The sequence below is a fragment of the Chrysemys picta genome, chromosome 13 (assembly GCF_011386835.1).
Source record: "Chrysemys picta bellii isolate R12L10 chromosome 13, ASM1138683v2, whole genome shotgun sequence".
NCBI classification, from domain to species: domain Eukaryota; kingdom Metazoa; phylum Chordata; order Testudines; family Emydidae; genus Chrysemys; species Chrysemys picta.
In genome coordinates, this window is record NC_088803.1 from 28,975,614 (window position 1) to 28,994,086 (window position 18,473).

At 49.7% G+C, this 18,473-nt stretch overlaps 1 protein-coding gene across 1 annotated transcript in view; it reads right to left on the reverse strand.

The window, feature by feature from the left end:
* Nucleotides 1-18,473, reverse strand: part of AHCY (adenosylhomocysteinase) — a 59,276-nt gene that overhangs the window by 2,022 nt on the left and 38,781 nt on the right. The window contains exon 9 of the mRNA XM_005295391.5: nucleotides 16,910-17,104. Within this exon, the coding sequence (XP_005295448.1) occupies nucleotides 16,910-17,104 (195 nt within the window). The remainder of the gene's footprint in view (nucleotides 1-16,909; nucleotides 17,105-18,473) is intronic.

Sequence of the window (18,473 nt, forward strand, 5' to 3'; positions counted from 1 at the left end):
TGGATGGCGCCTGCGCTCTTGTGGAGCGTGCTGTTAACAGAGGGGCTGGAATTTTAGCTAGGTCATAGTACGTTCTGATGCAGGACGTGATCCATGACTAAATATGCTGGGTTGAGACGGGGAGCCCTTTCATCCTCATCTTTGTAAAAGACCACGTAGGGGGCTCGGAAGTAAGTGCTCTGAGCTCGGAGACCCTTCTGGCTGAGGTTATGGCCACAAGAAAAGCCACCTTCCAGGAGAGGTAGGATAAGGGCCAGGTCGCCAGTGGCTCGAAAGGGGGCCCATAAGTCTGGAAAGAACAAGGTTAAGGTCCCACTGGGGAACAGCCTGCCTCACCTGGGGATAAAGCCTATTTAAGCCCTTAAGGAACCGGCCCACCATGGGATTGCCAAAGACTGACCTGCCCCCCCACACCCAGGTGGAAGGCAGAGATGGCTGCCAGGTGCACCTTAATAGAAGATATAACCAGCCCCTGTTGTATAAGAGGTCTAGCACAAGGGGAATAGAGACTTGCTGCGGGTGGGTGGGGGTGGGGGGGAGGAAGAGGGAAGAAGGTGTACTTTTCTGTAGGGACCAAATGGAGAAGCACTTTGCCAGGTACATCGTGCGAGTGGAGGGTTTCCTGCTTCCCAACAGAACTTCCCTAACAGAATCCAAACACTGCAGTTCAAGCGGGTTCAGCCATGGAGTTTCCATGCCATGAGGTGGAGGGACTATAGATTGGGGGTTTGCAGTCTGCCGTGATCCTGCGTGATGAGTCCGGAAGCGTGGGGAGGGCCACGTGGGATGCACCACGCTGGAGTCCTGCCTACTATTCTTGGCAGGGAGCGGCCCCACTCCGCCGCCTTCTTGTTGTGCAGCACCGGGGATTGTGAATGGTGCTGCACCAATGAGCCAACCTTCCGCGTGGGGGAGCAGCGTCGATGCTCCTTATGCGAGTCCTTCCTCGGTGCCGAGGTGTCCTGCAGAGAGGCCGGTGCACTAGACACCGAGGCTGCCAATGCAGGCTCTTGAACCGGTTGGGGCCAAAGCGCGGACTCCATTAAGAGGAGCTGAGGAGATAGTCTCTCTCTCTCTCTCTCTCTCAGTTCTGGGCTTGAATCCTCTGCAAACGGTGCACTTGTCTTGCAAATGGCCCTCTGTCACGGAGTCCCCGGGGCGATGCTCTGGAACTGCTCCCTACGAAGCCAGTCAGGACTCTGGTGAAGTCTCCTCTCTGTGAGCAGACTGTCTTCAGGGCAAGAAGCTCACATGGCTTCCACCTTCCTGGGTCTGACCTTGGAGCATTCAGCCTCCTCTGCCCCTGCGTGCACTTCCCACAGCGAGTCCACCCAGGCGGGGTCCTGGGGAAGCCAGAGGGTCCTGCACCCCAACTTCACAGTCAGATGTGACTCTTAGCCAGCCAGTAAAACAGAGGTTTATTAGATGACAGGAACACGGTCCAAAACAGAGCTTGTCGGTACAGAGAACAGGACCCCTCAGCTGGGTCCATTTTGGGGGGCAATGAGCCAGACAACCACGTCTGCACTTCACTTCACGTCCCCAGCCAGCTCCAAACTGACTCATCCTCCAGCCCCTCCGCCTCTGGGCTTTGTCCCTTTCCCGGGCCAGGAGGTCACCTGATTCCTTTGTTCTCCAACACCTTTAGCTATCACACCTTGCAGAGGGGAAGGGCCCAGGCCATCAGTTCCCAGGAGACAGAGTGTTGGCCATTTATGTACAATGGCCCTTTGCTCTGCAACAATTACACCTCCTTATCCCACCACCTAGAGACTTAAATGCATAGGGGAAACTGAGGCACACCTACAGTATTCAGAGGAAACATTAAGAGCAGTCCCAGTTCGTCACACCCTCTCCTATGCACTTCAGACAAGCAGCACGTGGATCCCCTTTGGGCATAGGCTTACCATACACCTCTTGCATGGCTTAAACCACAGCATGCCCCGGTGACAGGGAGAAATATCACAGGGGGAACCCCGCAACATAAACGTACTAACTCATAAAACTAACTCACGATCTAGTGAAAAATAACTATAAACACGGAAAAACGCTAGGAAACACTTGCAAAGCAAGAGACTAGTTGCTCCAATGACCGTCACTGGCGGTAAGAAGGAACTGAGCAGGCAGTGGGTCGGCAGGGACCTATATACACCGCCATAAAGGCACCACTCCAGGGGGCTTCAAAGCCGCCCCGACAGGTACTGCTAGGGTAAAACCTTCCGACGATCGTGCATGCAGTGCGCGCGCACACACACCTATTGGAATGGACATGAGCAATCACTCGAAGATGAACGGACACTTAATAGGCATTTCGGTTTGGGTACGTGTACACTAGGAGTATACATTCAGGTTAGCTAACGTGATGTACACCCTAGAAGGTATAAAACTGTCTTCACTAGGGAAAAGAGATCTAAGCTAGAGCAAGGCAGCTAACCTCAATGTGCGTTCCTAGTGAAGTAAGCCCTTGGTGCCTTTTATTCCAGAGGTGGTTCCAATGCTGCGTGTCAAACACACCCAAGTGGTTCAGAATTTAGCCCCAAATCTCCAGCACACAAAGGGCTACAGTAATGAGCAGCCCTTTTAGAACAATGCGACTTTCACAAAGCAGTTGAAAATAAAATGAAGAAAACCACTGCACAAAAAAGTCTTACACAAATAAATTGCAAAACGCCCATAATTGGGCTATATATTTGTGCTCTGGGGCTCCTTCGACTGGTTAGGACATATACCTTCTCCTGTAATGACTGCGACTAACAATTTCTGTTCAAGGAAGATTTAAAATACCTGCATTCCTGGTAGAAAAACGGAGGAGAAAAATATATAGGAAGTGGAAGAGGGCTTGAAAAGTAGAGATGAACAAGTCACCAAAGAATGTAAGGGAGCCCCGGGTGCGAAGTGGCAGTGCTGTGTAAGAGAGTCAAAGGAAATAAAGATCTAAAAAACAGCAAAAGGAAAGTTAACGAAGAAAACAGGAGTGCTAGAAGATTTAGAAGGTGAGGAGATAATGGCACCAGTGCTGCAGATGGCTACAGAATTTGCACTGAAGAAAAAGAACCTCCTGCAGAGATGTTTGTGGCTGTAACTGGGGAGATGAGGAACAAATGGCAATGCCAAAGATAAAAGAAAACCAAAAAAATCCATAGCAAGCTACAGTCCAGATAAAATGCATCTGAATATCAGAGGAACGCACAGACTGAAAATAAATCATGGGTGACGAGAGCTATTTGATCAATATAAAAAGAAGTCCTGTTTTGATGGAAGAACAGGGAGTCAATGGGCTAATGAGCCAGATGTATAACCTGTGCAAAGCACTAAGCCATAAAGTAAGGGTTTTATTACCGGAACATTTGGAAAAAATGCATCTGAGCACCAAGTGTGAGTTTTGAAAAATGGATTTGCTTGGCATGTTCCTGGAAGCAATTACCCTATTTTAGTCTAAAAAGGGACAAAGTTATACAGAGTAACATTTCACGAACCCAGCAACAGCGAAACTCCACTTGTAACGAAGCTGGACGTGACACCAGCATTGTTTCATGCACTGCAATGCGCAAATTGCAATACCAACCACGGGGAGCTAATGGGGAAAGTGTCCATTGTAAGGTAACCATGTTTCCATTTCCATAAAACAGTTAATATCACATAACAATGGAATTCTGAATTCAAGAATTATAGATGAAAACTATGTGGCGACTATCGAAGTAGTGAACAAACAAGGAACAGAGTGATCAATAAAAGCAGGGATAGGCAATGGAGAAAAAGAACAAGTGGTACATTTTATGGACCTACATTCAGATCTAGATTTTCCCCAGAGAAAGGTGTGTACACACACACACACACGATGCAGCATGATCTTTGAGTGAGGAGCACAGTAGGCTGTAGGTCAGGGGTGGGCAAACTATGGCCCGCAGGCCACATCCGGCCCACATGACCCTCCTGCCCGACCCCTGAGCTCCTGCCTTGGGAAGCTAGCCCCCCGCCCCTCCCCCTCCCCCACAGCCTCAGCTCACTGCACCGGTGCTGCTGCGGTGACGTGGCTGGCTCCAGCCGGGCTGCACGGCTGCCTGTCCTGCTGCTCTGAGCGGCACAGCTGTAGCGCCGCCAGCCACCGGTGCTCCAGGCAGCGCAGTAAGGGTGCAGGGAGCAGGAGGGGTTGGATAGAGGGCAGGGGAGTTCGGGGTGGTGGTCAGGGGCATGGGTGTGGATAGGGATCGGAGGGGTCAGAGAGCGGGGAACAGGGGGGTTGAATGGGGGCAGGGGTCCCCAGAGGGCAGTCAGGAAGGAGGGGGGGGTTGGATGGGGCGGCGGGGGGGCAGTCAGGGGACAGGGAACAGAGGGGGAGGGGCTGGATGGGGCAGAAGTCCCGGGGGGCCCTCCATACAATTTTGGAAACTGGATGTGGCCCTCAGGAAAAAAGTTTGCCCGCCCCTGCTATAGGTAGTCAAATAAAAATCAATACTAATTAAAGGAGAAGTAAGCAGCCCGGACACAAAACAGAGACCGCTGCATTAAATCATAAGCACAGGCCCACGCCTCAGGCCCCAGCTCCTGGAAAAGTCATGCAATGAGGCCTGAATCTAAGCTTCCACTATAAAAAGCAAGTTTCTATCTTGCAGGCTGTGAAGAACAGCATGAAAACATGACCTGCCTGGGTCTGCAAAGAGCCTGAAACAAATAGCTCTGAAAGGGGTGAAATGTCCTGTGCCTCTCAGAGGGGTGTTAGCTCCACCACCCACTGTTCTAAGGACTTCACCCACCCTATCACAGCAAAGGGCTGTGTGTGTGGCAGAAGGTAAACAGTGCAGAGGACCCAGTCTGCCCTACGCAGCAAATACACTCCCTTGCTCTCTTTCCCTCTTACTACCACCACCCCAGCCTGTCCAGAGTGAAAGGGAACCCCTTCTGCCACCCTTGCTATTCACCAGGGGAGGGTGCCCCTTCTGCTGCTCCTGGGGGGCATCAAAGGGCGCCATGTCACCACCCCGCCACTCTGGGAGGAAAGGAGTCCTGGAGGGAAGGGGTCCTTCCTGCTGCTGCTATTCCAGGTGGGGGCAAAGCCAGGGCATGGGGGTGGGGCTGCAGAGTGGAGTACTAGGGGACCCTTGTTGTGGGGTGCCTGGGACCCTGAATTCCCTTGATCCTGCCGTCCATATAGTGTAGAAGAGTAAGACAGCACTTTGCAAGTCTCTACGTTCCCATCTGAAGACGAGAGAACCAGAAGCAAATCACTTGGATTATTATACTTCGCTCTTCTTTGAGACACCAGTATCCTCCCGCCATTTTACTAGGGTTACCATATTTCAGCAAGCAAAAAAGAGGACGGGAGGAGCCCTGCCCTAGCCCCTCCCACTTCCCGCCCCCCACAGAACCCCCAACCCTCCCCCCGTTCCTTGTCCCTTGACTGCCCCCTCCTGGGACCCCTGCCCCTAACTGCCCCCCAGGACTCCACTCCCTATCTAAGCCTCCCTGCCTCTTGTCCCCTGACTGCCCCAACCCTTATCCACACCCCCACCCCCAGACAGACCCCTGGGACTCCCACGCCCCATCCAACCACTCCCCACCCCCTGACAGCCCCCCCCCCGAACTCCCAACCCCTCTGCTCCCTGTCCCCTGACTGCTCCGATCCCTCTCCGCACTCCTGCCCCCTGACAGCCCCCCCCAGAACTCCCAACCCATCTAAACCTCTCTGCTCCCTGTCCCCTGACTGCTCCGATCCCTCTCCCCACTCCTGCCCCCTTGACAGCCCCCCCCCGAACTCCCAACCCATCTAAACCTCTCTGCTCCCTGTCCCCTGACTGCTCCGATCCCTCTCCCCACTCCTGCCCCCTGACAGCCCCCCCCCAGAACTCCCAACCCATCTAAACCTCTCTGCTCCCTGTCCCCTGACTGCTCCGATCCCTCTCCCCACTCCTGCCCCCTGACAGCCCCCCCCAGAACTCCCAACCCATCTAAACCTCTCTGCTCCCTGTCCCCTGACTGCTCCGATCCCTCTCCCCACTCCTGCCCCCTGACAGCCCCCCCCAGAACTCCCAACCCATCTAAACCTCTCTGCTCCCTGTCCCCTGACTGCTCCGATCCCTCTCCCCACTCCTGCCCCCTGACAGCCCCCCCCCAGAACTCCCAGCTCCCCACCCCCCTGCTCCTTGTCCCCTGACTGCCCCTTCCTGGGACCCCTGCTCCTAACTGCCCTCCAGAACCCCACCCCTAAGCCTCCCTGTTCCTTGTCCCCTAACTGCCCCCTCCTAAGACCCCCCCCCAACTGCCCCCCAGGACCCTACCCCCTACCTGTACCCTGACTGCCCAAAACTTTCTCCACCCCCCCCAAAAGCCCCCCCCCCCGTTTCTTGACTGCCCCCTCCAGAACCTTCCTGCCCCCGGTCCCCCTTACCCTGCTGCTCAGAACAGGGTGTTGGGCTCTGTGCGAGCCGAGCCGGACACGTGGCTGCGCTCCCCAGCACAACAAAACCCGGTCCCTGGCCCTGCACAACAAAACCCGGTCCCTGGCCCTGCACAGTGCTGCCGGACCGGGTTGCAGGAGAGGCCAACTCAGAATGCAGGGCGGCTCCGGCTCCTCTACAGCTGCTCAGGAGTCCAGCCCGGGATTTTTCTGCAGCCCTCCCAGCCGCTCGCTCTGCCGGGGGAGGGGGAAATCCCGGACATTGTGAGTGCTTTACAAATTCCCCCCGGACGCTATTTTTAGCGCGAAAAGGAGGACATGTCCGGGTAAATCCGGACGAATGGTAACCCTAATTTTACAAATGGGAAAATGGAGACACAGGAAGATAAAGTGACTTGCCCTTGGCTGTCACCCTGCAGGTCAGTTGCAGAGCCAGGAATAGGACCCCAGTCTCTAGCGCCCTAGCCACCAGACCACGCTGCCCTCCTCCTCTAATCAAGAGTTCAGCTCGGGTATTCAGGAAGCGTTTTTCCACAGTAAGAGCAACTGGGCAGCGGAAGGAGACAGTCACTGCAGAGACAGAGGAACAGGTTCGATAAGCAGTGAACAGGCCTGAAAGCGACAGCAGGGGAGGGGGCCGTTACATCAGCTGAGGGCTTTCCCTGGCCCATTCAAAAACAATTTTCAGTTTATTTATTAGAAGCAGTTGGTGAAAAACAAAAAAACAGGCCAAATCTATGCAGAAGAAGGCTTCAGTTTAAGTTTTCAAAAATGCTTAAAAAAAAAAAAAAAAAAACAACCCCTCCCCCCTCCCGCCCCACACACACTTTCTCTCCAGAGCTGAATAAATAACACCCTGTGCACCAAGGGACTCAGGAGTCACAGGTTTCCAGGGTAAAAGACGAATCACTGACAAAACCCAGAGAGAAGTGGATCCACTTGTGGAGGAGGTGGAACAGAGCCCAGTTTGCTTCCCTTGTCCCCAGTGCTATAAACAAAACAACAGAAAAAGCCGCTTTCCTCAGGGCTCGGTAAGATGCCCAAAAGAGGCAGCATGCGTGCTGGGGAGGGAGAGCTGCTCAGTGCCGCAGACTCCAGCTTCTTCGCCAAGATGTTCGGCTGGTGGCCCTGTCTGGGAGAGACAGCCCTGTTCAATTCGCACCCCAGGAGACAGACACAAATTGCTGACCAGAAGAGCCGCCTCTGACAGGAGCTGCCTTTAGGCTAGTTCACAGCTGTTCCAGTTGCTGGTGCAACAGGCTGATATAAAATTATTCTACTTAACTGCCAGGGGGCAAATTTGTCACGTACACATGTAAGATATACAGCACAGCTATGTCTTAACTCAGGAAGTTCCTTCGAGAGGAAATGTAGCCAAACTCCGAACCTGGAGACAATGGACCTGTCTGTGCCTGCGTCCTGTAGATAGCTAACTGCTTGGTTTGCAAAATAAGCAAGGAGGAGGGGGCAAGTAGATGAACAATAAGGGGTCATAAGAGGGGCAGATACATGTAACTTGCTAATTATGTATGGTAATGATAGCAAATTTTCGCCAATCATAAAGCAATAGATGATCATAGTCAACTGCATATAATGCTTTGGTGTAAGTGTTGTCTTTGTTCTTGCTCACTTATGAGCTCGAACCAATTGCAATTGAAATAAACGGCTCGCCCCTCCCGGGGCTCCTTGCTTGATTAGCTGTGTCCGTCTCTCCTTATTCCTCAGCTGGAACGGACAGAAATTTCTATGACAAGGCTATAGAAACAGAAAAGCAACTGATCCACCGAATTCTCACTTTAAACGCAAACTACCTTTGGCTGAGCGAAGGCTGCTGTCAGAGCCATGCTAGTCACTCCTCTGGCTGGATCCTTTCTCAATGGTCTTGTCACAGCACCGACAGATGTGTCAAAACTTCATGTGGCGCGATAGGGGAACTAAGAGTGTTCAGACGGGCAGAGTGGGAACGAATGGGGTTTCCTTTACTATATACAGTATCCCAACTGGCTGCTTGACCTAGGCACTGTCCCTTCTCTCTGGGCATCTGGGAGAGAGGAGGTGGTTACTGACCTCGTGCAGTAACTGAGGTTCTTCGAGATGGTTGTCCCTGTGGGTGCTCCACTTTAGGTGTTCGTGCGCCCCTGCGCTTCTAGTCAGAGATTTGTAGTAGCAGTGCCCCAGTTTGCCACTCCAAGTGGCTACCTGGCACGTGCAACCAACCGGCGCCCCCCCCCCCCGTTCCTTCTCTACCCCAGAGGATCGAAGAGAAACTCCGAAGCAGAGGGGAGGAGGGAGGGTAGTGGAGCACCCACAGGGACAACCATCTCTAAGAACCTCAGTTATTGCACAACATGAGTAACCTTCTTTCAGGAGTGTCCTTGTGGGGGCTCCACTTTAGGTGACTGTAGAGCACTGCCCCTCTTTGCAGGGGAGGGGCTTCGGAGTTACTGACTGCACGGTGGATAGCACCGATCGTCCGAAGTGAGCATCAGCAGCTGAATGTTGCTCTAAGGCGTAATGTTTGGTAAATGTGTGGGCTGATGCCAAGGTAGCTGCTTTATAAATGTCAATGATAGGTACGTCTTTGAGAAAAGCTATTGTTGCGGATATAGCTCTGGTAGAGTGCGTGTGAAGTCCGGAAGGAGGTTCCAGATCCTGTTTTTGATAGAATCAGATACAGTCAGAGATCCATTTTGAGAGTCGCTGTTTGGAAATGGTTTGACGTTGGGAACGTTCTGTTGTGGATACAAATAGTTGGGATGATTTTCTGAATGTCTTTGTTCTTTCTATATAGAACGCAAGCACTCTACGAGCATCCAGCGTGTGAAGGGATGTTTCCCTGCTGTTGGCATGCGGCTTTGGGAAGAATACAGGTAAGCAGATGGGTTGGTTGAGATGAAAGAAGGAGGCAACCTTGGGTATAAATTTTGGATGTGGACGCAAGATTACCTTGTCCATGAGGAATATGGTATAGGGTGGGTTTATCATTAGGGCACCCACAGTTCTCCCACCTTCCTTGCCAATGTGATTGCCACGAGGAAGGTGACCTTCATGGATAAGTGTAACAGTGAGCAAGTAGCTCAAGTGGCTCAAAGGGTTTGCCCATAGGAGTACAGAGAACAAAGTTGAGGTCCCACATGGGGTTGGGTCTCTCAGTGCGGGATAAGTATTCTGTATGCCTTTGAGAAAGCGTTTAGTTAGAGGGTGGGCAAAGACAGTGAGTCCATCTACCTTAGAGTGGTAAGTGGTAATGGCAGATAAGGGCACTCTGAGTGAACTAATGGAAAGGCCAGATTTTTTGAGCATCAGCATGTATTCGAGTATTGTGGGTAGTGGTGCTGACTGTGGGGGTAACGTGTACGTCTCTGCACCATATGGAAAAGCATTTCCGCTTGTGCGCGTATGTTTTCCGTGTAGTGAATCGTCGGCTGTTCGGTTAGATATCCTGTACTTCCCTGGAACAGCATGACTCTAGGTTCATCATCCATGGATTAGCCACGCCTTGGGACGGAGAATCAGAATGTTGGGGTGGCGGAGGCATCCTGTGTCAGCAAGGGAGGCACAAGGGGAAGGGTCTGTGGCAGTCTTGCGGCCATCTCATTCAGGTATGGGAACCACATTTGTCTTGGCCATCTTGGTGCAATTAGAATTATTCTGGATTTGTCCTTGATCTTGAGTACGTGGCTCAGTAGTGGAGTTGCGGGGAAGGCATACATCAAAGGGGCTTTCCATTTCATGAGGAAGGTGTCCCCCCCAGGGAATGGTGTCCAAGTCCTGCCCGGGAGCAGTATTGTGGGCATTTGGCATTGTGATACATTACAAAAAGGTCGACGGAGGGAAAACCTCATTGGAGGAAGACAGTTTTCAGGATTCCTGGGTCCAGTTCCCATTCGTGCATTTGCAAAAAGTTTCTGCTTAGGTCATCTGCTGTGACATTCTGGCTTCCCAGTAAGTAGGCTGCAATGAGATCTATGTTGTTGGAGATGCACCATTCCCAGAGGTGAACTGCTTCTGTGCAGAGTAGGTAAGATCGGGATCCACCTTGGCGATTTATGTAGAACATAGTGGCTAAGTTGTCCATGAGGATCTGGAGAGTCTTGATGCATATCAGTGGCAGAAAGTGGTGGCATGCATTGCGAACCACCCTGAATTCAAATAGATTTATGTGTAGGGTGGATTCTGCAAGGGACCACCAGCCCTGGATGGTATTCTTGGACAAGTGTGCTCCCCACCCCACGAGGTCGGCATCTGTGGTGATCGTTACCGATGGGGTATGTCATTGGAACGGAACATCTGTACAAACATTTGTTTGTTTAGTCCACCACGTGAGTGAGTCTTTTACCCCGCTGGGCATTGTCAGTCATCTGTGGATGGAGTGCTTGTGGGGAGTATAACCAGTACGAAGCCAAGTTTGTAGTCACCTCATACGAAGCCTGGCGTGCTTTAGAACATACGTGGTGGAGGACATGTGCCCTAGGAGTTGTAGGTATATTCTGGCGGACGTTTGTGGGCTGTTTTTTTATCATTGTAATGAGGTTCGTTAAGGTAACAAAGTGTTGTCGAGGCAGTCATGCCGATGCCGTGGTGCAGTCTAGGTCTACCCCTATAAAGTTAGGTTGGAATTAGGGTGCATTTCTGAAAGTTGATATGTAACCCTCATTTTGTAAACAGAGTAGTAGTGATGCGAAGGGCGCTAACTGCAGCCTAGTACGTGCAAGCTTTTAGGAGGCAGTTGTGTAGGTAGGGAAATATTATCACACCCTGTCTGCGAAGGGATGATCAACGATGGCGGGGACTTTGGAGAATACCCGTGGAGCTGTGGATAATCCAAATGGGAGCACTCAGTACTGGTAGTGGAGGTTCCCGAGCATGAATCGGAGGAACCTTCTGTGTGCCGGATGAATAGTGATGTGGAAATAGATGTCTTGTAGGTTGAGAGCTAATCTCCTTTCTCCAATGCCGGGATTATGGTTGCTAGGGTTATCTTGAAGCGCTGTGTTCTGACAAACTTGTTTAACTTGTGCAAGTCCAAGATGGGCCTGTGAAAGTTACTAGTAACCCCCCCTTAACAGAGCAGCCTTTATGTCAACCAGTGGCCATTAGGGGGAAGCAGACACTTCAAGTACACAGTAGCCTGAACTTTTCAACTGTCTTCCCTTCAAGGCCTTAAGGTAGTTGGAGCTGGTCCCAAGCCGGTTTTCACTGACCAGATAGCAAAAGCACGAATCTGACAACCACCAATCAAGTGTTAACACTGCAAGGACCTTTGTCTGAATGTGTATAAAGGATCTGTAAAATGTGTGTAAGACAGAGTTTTTGTACTAAGGTGCAAAGCTCTCCTTTTTTCTGCAGAATAAAGTGACTCTTCCTTATCCCTGTCTGGCTGTTATTGGCTCTCAGCTAGGTGGACCCGATATTTCGGTAACAGGCCTCCATCTGCCTGTTTTCTTCTGGGTGAGAAAGTAGCGTAAATAAAACCCGCTCCCCCTGTCCTTGGCAGGTACGGGTTCTACAGCACCTAGTTGTAGGAGGTGGTTTACTCCCTGCTGTAATAGATGGTTGTGAGATGGGTCCCTGAAGAGGGACGGGTAAGGGGGTAGGTAGGCGGGATAGAGGTAAAAGAGACAGAATAGCCCTTGCGGATAATTTCCAGAACCCACTTGTCTGATGTAATGGTTGCCCAGACCAGGTAGAAGGGTGTTAGATAGTCCCCAAATGCGCAGGACGTTATGAGTGACTGTGGTAGTGGTGGGGCTCTTGTGCCCTTGACCAACACTTCAAAATGCTTGTCTGGAAGTGGATGGTTGAGAAATTGCTGACTGCTCTGGGGCTTGTCGGCGTCTCGTCTGACGTTGTTTGTGGCGCTGGTTATAACGACTCTGAGGTTGGGTATACAGGGTACTGCGGAAGCACTGGATATAAAATCTGCCCTGTTTCTTTTTGTTCCCAGGGGCATATATTCCCAGGGTTTACAATGTGGCACAGGAATCCCTGAAAGTGTGTAAGGCTGCCTTCCGCAAACAGTTTTTGACCTTTGAAAGGTAAGTCCTCTACTGTCACCTGAACTTGGGGAAGCCTGGAAGGTGGAGCCAGCACGCCCTCTGCATGACTATGCATGTGGCAATGGAGCGGGCCAGCATGTCAGCAGAGTCCAAGGAAGCCTGTAAGGCCATTCTGGCAATGAGGGAGCCCTTCTATTATGGTAGATTTATATTGTTCTTTTTTATCTGTTGGAAGATATTCAATAAAAGTTGTCATTTGTGCAAAAATGTTGTGTGTGCACTTGGTCAGTAATGCAGAATAGTTTGCTATGCGAAACTGGAGGGTTGCCGAGGAATAGGCCTTCCTGCCAAAGAGGGCTGGGCGTTTCCAATCTTTATCACAAGGGGTGGTCTTAGCCAGATGTTGCTTTCCCCTTTGATTAACTGCCTCCATCACTAATGAATTAGGGATGCAGTGGGTGAACAAAAACTTGGCTCCCTTAGCTGGGACATAGTACTTCTTGCCTGATCTTTTACAAGAAGGTGAAGCTGCAACTGGCATCTGCCAGACAGCTTTTGCCGAGTCCACGATGGCCACATTGATGCATAGTGCAATCTTGGCAGGAGATGTACGGAGACTATCCATCAACTTATGCTGTGTCTCTGGCAGCTATACCAAGGAAATGTTGAGAGAGTCAGCCACTTAGGGGTATTAGTCAGGCTTGGCCCTGGCCTGGCTGGGGTACCGTCAGTACCAAAGAGAGGCGTTCCTGGAGTGGGCGTGATGAAGAGGTCTGCCTGGCTAATAAACAGCTGCAGCATGGAGAAGCTCAGTGCCAATGGAGGAGGCAGGCTTTGATTAGAAATCATTGTGATTGCTGCCAGTGCCATAGACTTGCTGCAATGTATTGGTGCAGCAAATGACGCCATTGCGCTGTTTGGTGCCGAGGTAGCCTGCCTTAGAGCTAGGCCGCAGGGGGTCTTTTGCTCCTCAGGCCATCCCAGTGCCAGACGGTCCCGATGCCTCTGGGTGCCGATGGTACCGGGGCAGATTTGGCGGTCGGAGATTGCCTATTCTGAGGAGATTCTCGCTGAGGCGAGGAGGAGTGAGACCACTTTTTTGTGGCTTTCTGTGGGACTGGGTCCTTTGCAGCTGTTTTTGAAGAGGATCCCATGTCTGACGCAGCCGCGGGTGAGTGCTGGCGGGGAGGGGTCCTGAGCTCAGGATCAGAAGCAGGTCGGAGGGATTTCTCCAGCATCGTAAGTTTGAATTGGGGATCCCTAGCTTTTCTAGTCCTCGCTGTCAGCTCTTTGCAGTGGTGGCACTTCGGTGCGATTGTCTCTCTCCAAGACAACTGACCCACTGCGAATGACCATCTGGTATTGACAGTCTACAGGTCAGACAGCATTTAAAACCTGGAGAACCAGGCATGCCAGAGAGGCTGTTCACAAAGAAGGAATGGGAACAGTCCCTTCCACGTGCCTCTGGGCTGTGAGGCAGATGACCACATCAGGAGGGAAAAAAAGAAAAAAGGTTGTTTTTTTCCCCCCTCAAACAGAGAAAAAACGAAGGAAGAAGTAAATGAAGAAGGATAAAACTACGAGGGTTGAACTAAAGGAATAGCAAGGTTTTGAGGGCGCTGCTGTTGTTCCGACCAAAGCCAACGGCGGTAGAGAAGGAACTGGGGGGCGGTTGGCTGTGCGCGCTGGGTAGCCATTCGGAGCAGTGCAAGATGGCTGCCTTGCGTGCCCAGCCAACTGGGCACTGCGACTGCAAATCTCCAACTAGAAGCGCAGAGGCGCACAAACACCTAAAGTGGAGCACCCACAGGGACACTCCTCAAAGAACAACAATTGGCACACAGCCCTTGTTAGAGCAGGCTCCTTGCCTGATTGCAAGCAGACAGGTTAAGGTTCACATTCAAGGTTAGATTTGAAAGTGTTGATTTCAAGTTATTCTAGGGGAACTGATGCACCCCCACTAGATAAAGACACACTTGCAAAATATCATCATGCTACCAGCCGAGATATAAAAAGTCTGCCCTCTCTTGCAACGATCACAAAAGGGATTTTTTTTAAACGTCTGAACAAGCTAACAGAAAAGTTCTCTCTGGATGGGAGAGTACATTTGTTGATTACACACAGAAATTCAAACAAACATGCACTAGATAGTCCATACAAATCTTTCCAATGTTTCTATTGGTAATACTTTAATTTTACCTACATCTTTCTTCTGTGCTGGCACATTAATGCCAACTCCCATTAACTTCCTTGAAAACCTTCCACTACCAAATGCCACATTTTTAAACTGGGGTTTCTGGTACCAGGCACTTCCCTAAATCAAGCATTGATGCAAATTAGTCCCATCTGACATATATAAAATGAACTGTGCTTGGCTTAGTAAGTGGTTAGATTGCGGATCATCTCCCTTATTCAATTGGTTTTTCTGGGTTTTATTACTAGGAATAGTATTACAGGGGGCTTGAAGCTGTGTGTTGAGGGGCGGCATTAAAGTAGCATAGCCATTGAATGACTTCATATAACGGTTCCCCTCCCCCCCAAGAGGAACGGCAGAGATGCATTCCCCCACTCTTTGGCATGATTGATCCCCACAAATCTCCTCCAAAAACACCTTTCTGGCTCATTTTAACAAGTGGCAGTGGGAGCTTAGAAGTCCTTCAGCAAACCCTTCATAAACAATTCCATATCTGTTTAATCTATTGACCAAAGGAAAAACCTTTTCGCATTATCACTTCGGGATCTGGCCACATTTCAAAGGTACAGGGACTTAACAGCAGAATCCTTCTCAAACAACGACCATCTCGCCTAATTTGCAGGCTTGTTTCCGAAAATTGAGACCAGACGACAGTTTCTTTTGTAAAGTTATGACACGATCCAGATTCCTCCTCCCACCAAGAACAAAGAATCCACTGATCATTTTAAGTTTAAAAGGGAAAAATCAAGCAGGATTTGTAGCAAATCCAAATCAGTGTCTGCAGAGATGTGGGGACATTTAGGCAATTAGGACCAGATTGTGGCCGGCTCTGCTCAGGTGCGCAAGGGGGAGGGAAGAGTTGGAAGCTTTCCCTCTCCCTTCCCCATCCTGCTCCTCATAGGAGCCAGCTGCAATCACAAACTCGCACCACTAGCCATCAAAGGGATAGGGGAGAGTTGGGATGAAGCCAGAGACATACCCCTGCTCCACTAGCCACCAAAGCTGGGCAGGCACAGGAAGAACATGCTACGAACACCTTGACGTGTACAGCATGAACAATTCTACATGAGCCAGCTCCCAAGGTATCTCACACTCCAGCCCCAAAATACAGGCCATGGATTTAAACCACAGTGTGACCCGCAGTGTTCCTGTCCCAAGTTCCGGTCCAACTCTGTTGTGAGCAACATGCTGGCTACAAGAGCAGCCCTACTTCAGTGGTGTATGTTTAGCACCCTTAAATCCAAACACACGCTGATGCAATGAAGCTTCTATAAGCAAATACCTGATAAAACAATTAGCTTGTTCATAGGTAAGATGCCATATGTAAACGAGATGTCTGTCTCCTGATGGATCCATTTTATCAGATTGTTCACTGCTTCAGGTAATAGAAACACTGACATCACAAGGCAACTTGTTTCTAAGGATCCCAATCAACATTAACTTAGCCTCAATACCTGTGAGAGAGGGTTACATTGCTCCCATTTAACCGCTGGGGAAAGGCAAAGGTTACCCAAGGTCACATGGCAAAACTAGGTCAGAGAAGAGAGTTGACATTTTTCCTTTTCTTTACAGAAATGTCACACACAAAAAGTTTTGAAGTTTCCAAACCCTGAAAGCTGTCCAAATCAGAGACAACCCCCACCCCCCGTGAGACACACAGCTGGAGTGAGTGTATCCTACCCAACAGTCAGGATACCACATGACATGTCACAGCCAGCTCCCAATCAAAAGTTACAACAGCAAATAATTTTTCAATTTGCTTTTTAAAAAATCCAAAACCCACCACTGTGAAAACATTTGCAAAAAGCAAAGCACCAAAAATGTAGAAATATTGCAACTGAAGTTTCATACATCTGAAAAGTTTTTGTGGAAGTTTCGTTTTTAAATGTGTGTTTTTGGTGCCAAAAGGTTTGAAAAATGTCACACTAGCTCTAGTTGTAGTTAGGCCTAACTGGATAATATTAAAGAGAGGAAAAGGAGGCAAGCTTTAGGGAGGGAAAATCTCCCTAACAGTGAGCTGGTAGATTGGGCAATGGCCTCCCAAGGAAAGTGTGTAAAGCCTACAGGTTTGGTGATTTCACTGAAAATTACCCAAGACTGGAAGACGTACTATGGAACAACCTTGCACTCGCCAGGCCCAGGAGAGGTCTCATCCACCTTCTGCTTTGTACGGCCATTTTGTCAGCTTCTGAATGAACACATGCTGAAGTTGGACTTTAGTGCTCTAAGCTTAGGTTACTTACATGTCTATCTGAAGGACTGTGTTGGGTTCATCTGTGCAAGTATATGGAAATAAGATTAAAACATTGCACCCTAACGCACCTTCTTTGGCAGCATATGGACTCCCACGGGATACTTGTCAGTATGGGTCCACAGCTCAATCTGTGCCAACACCTGATTGGTGAAGGAGTTGCTCATAACAAAGCTGGGGTGACCCATGGCACAGCCCAAGTTGACGAGTCGGCCTTCTGCTAGAAGTATGATGTGGCGGCCGTTCTTCAATGTATATCGGTCCACCTTCACGGGAAACAAAACAAACACCAATGAGACAAGAGCATGGAGGCAGCGTATTCCACCCAAAATCTGGCAGTCCCATCCATCCTGCACAGATGACCAGCAGTTAATATGCAACTTAAACTTTGATTGTAATTGAGCTTGACACCACACACTGTCCAAGTCAAAACATTTGTCTCTCTGTAGGCTGGTCTCACCCAACATGGAACCTAGCAGCTGCTGTTCATTTGGATTGACTTTGAGTCGATCATTTATCCAGCCCCCGGGTTTCTGCAGGTCTACTGCCATTGGAGGGGGACTACTCTGGGCTACCTAACAGCACACATCTGACGTGTGTCAGAGCCAGAGTGATTCTCTGCACGCAACCGAACAGGTGCATTTATGTAGTGTGTCAAGACCACCTGCATACACCTAGTCTGCCCTCCCTCCCTATCACACGTCTCACTACATAGACAAGAAGGCAGTTCTATTTTAGATTGCTAACGCAATTGGTTTTGCTTTCCGAACCCCCCACCCCACCCCACCGAGGGGCAGCTTTCAATTAGATGATGTGGTCTGCCACAAGTCTCTCCGCAAAAACAAGTGATCCTGCAAGTTCATCTGCCGAGAGGAGCGAACAGCAATGTAAGATTGACTGAGATGACAAATAGGGTCTCTGAGCCTATCCCGAAAAGAATGGGCAAAATCCAGGACTCGTATATTTGTCACGTGCTTCTCAATGCAACAGTTTTACTAGGTGCCGCACAACAGTTTATTCAGGCATCTAGGGCACAGGCTAGTCCTGCTATTCATTTCTGCATAACACGTTTGCCCCTTTTTCCTATTGCTTTACCACATCTGGGAACTTATTCCATTAAAGCCAACAGTGGAATCCTGACCAATTCTGGATCTCAAATTTATACTGGTGTCACTGCTCAGGCCTTCTGCTGAGTTATTACAGAATAGATTGGCTCTTTGGTATTTATTTATGTCACATGTTTGGAGGGACACTGTCACATTATAGGTCTTTGCCTATGCTATTAATATCTTAAGTTATTCAAAAGTGAAAGACAAAACACAGTTTCTTGATATTTACGCTTTTTTTAAATCTTTGCCTTTCACTCAGTTTGCACATAGAACACTTTCCATTTTGATCTGAGCGCTACCATATTTGAGTTTCAGGCCTTGTAAGGCGCAGAGTTAATTTTAACACAACTGTTCTCAGGGGGATTTTTAAAATTTGAAGAAATATTTCTATTGAGATTTTAAAAAAAGCTTGTTTGTACAAAATATAAACTTTGCACCAAATTTAAACTAACACAGTCTCTCCCTTTTTATACAAAGAATTCCACAGGTCACACTAAAAACCTTACTGGAAAATAGTCATGTAGCT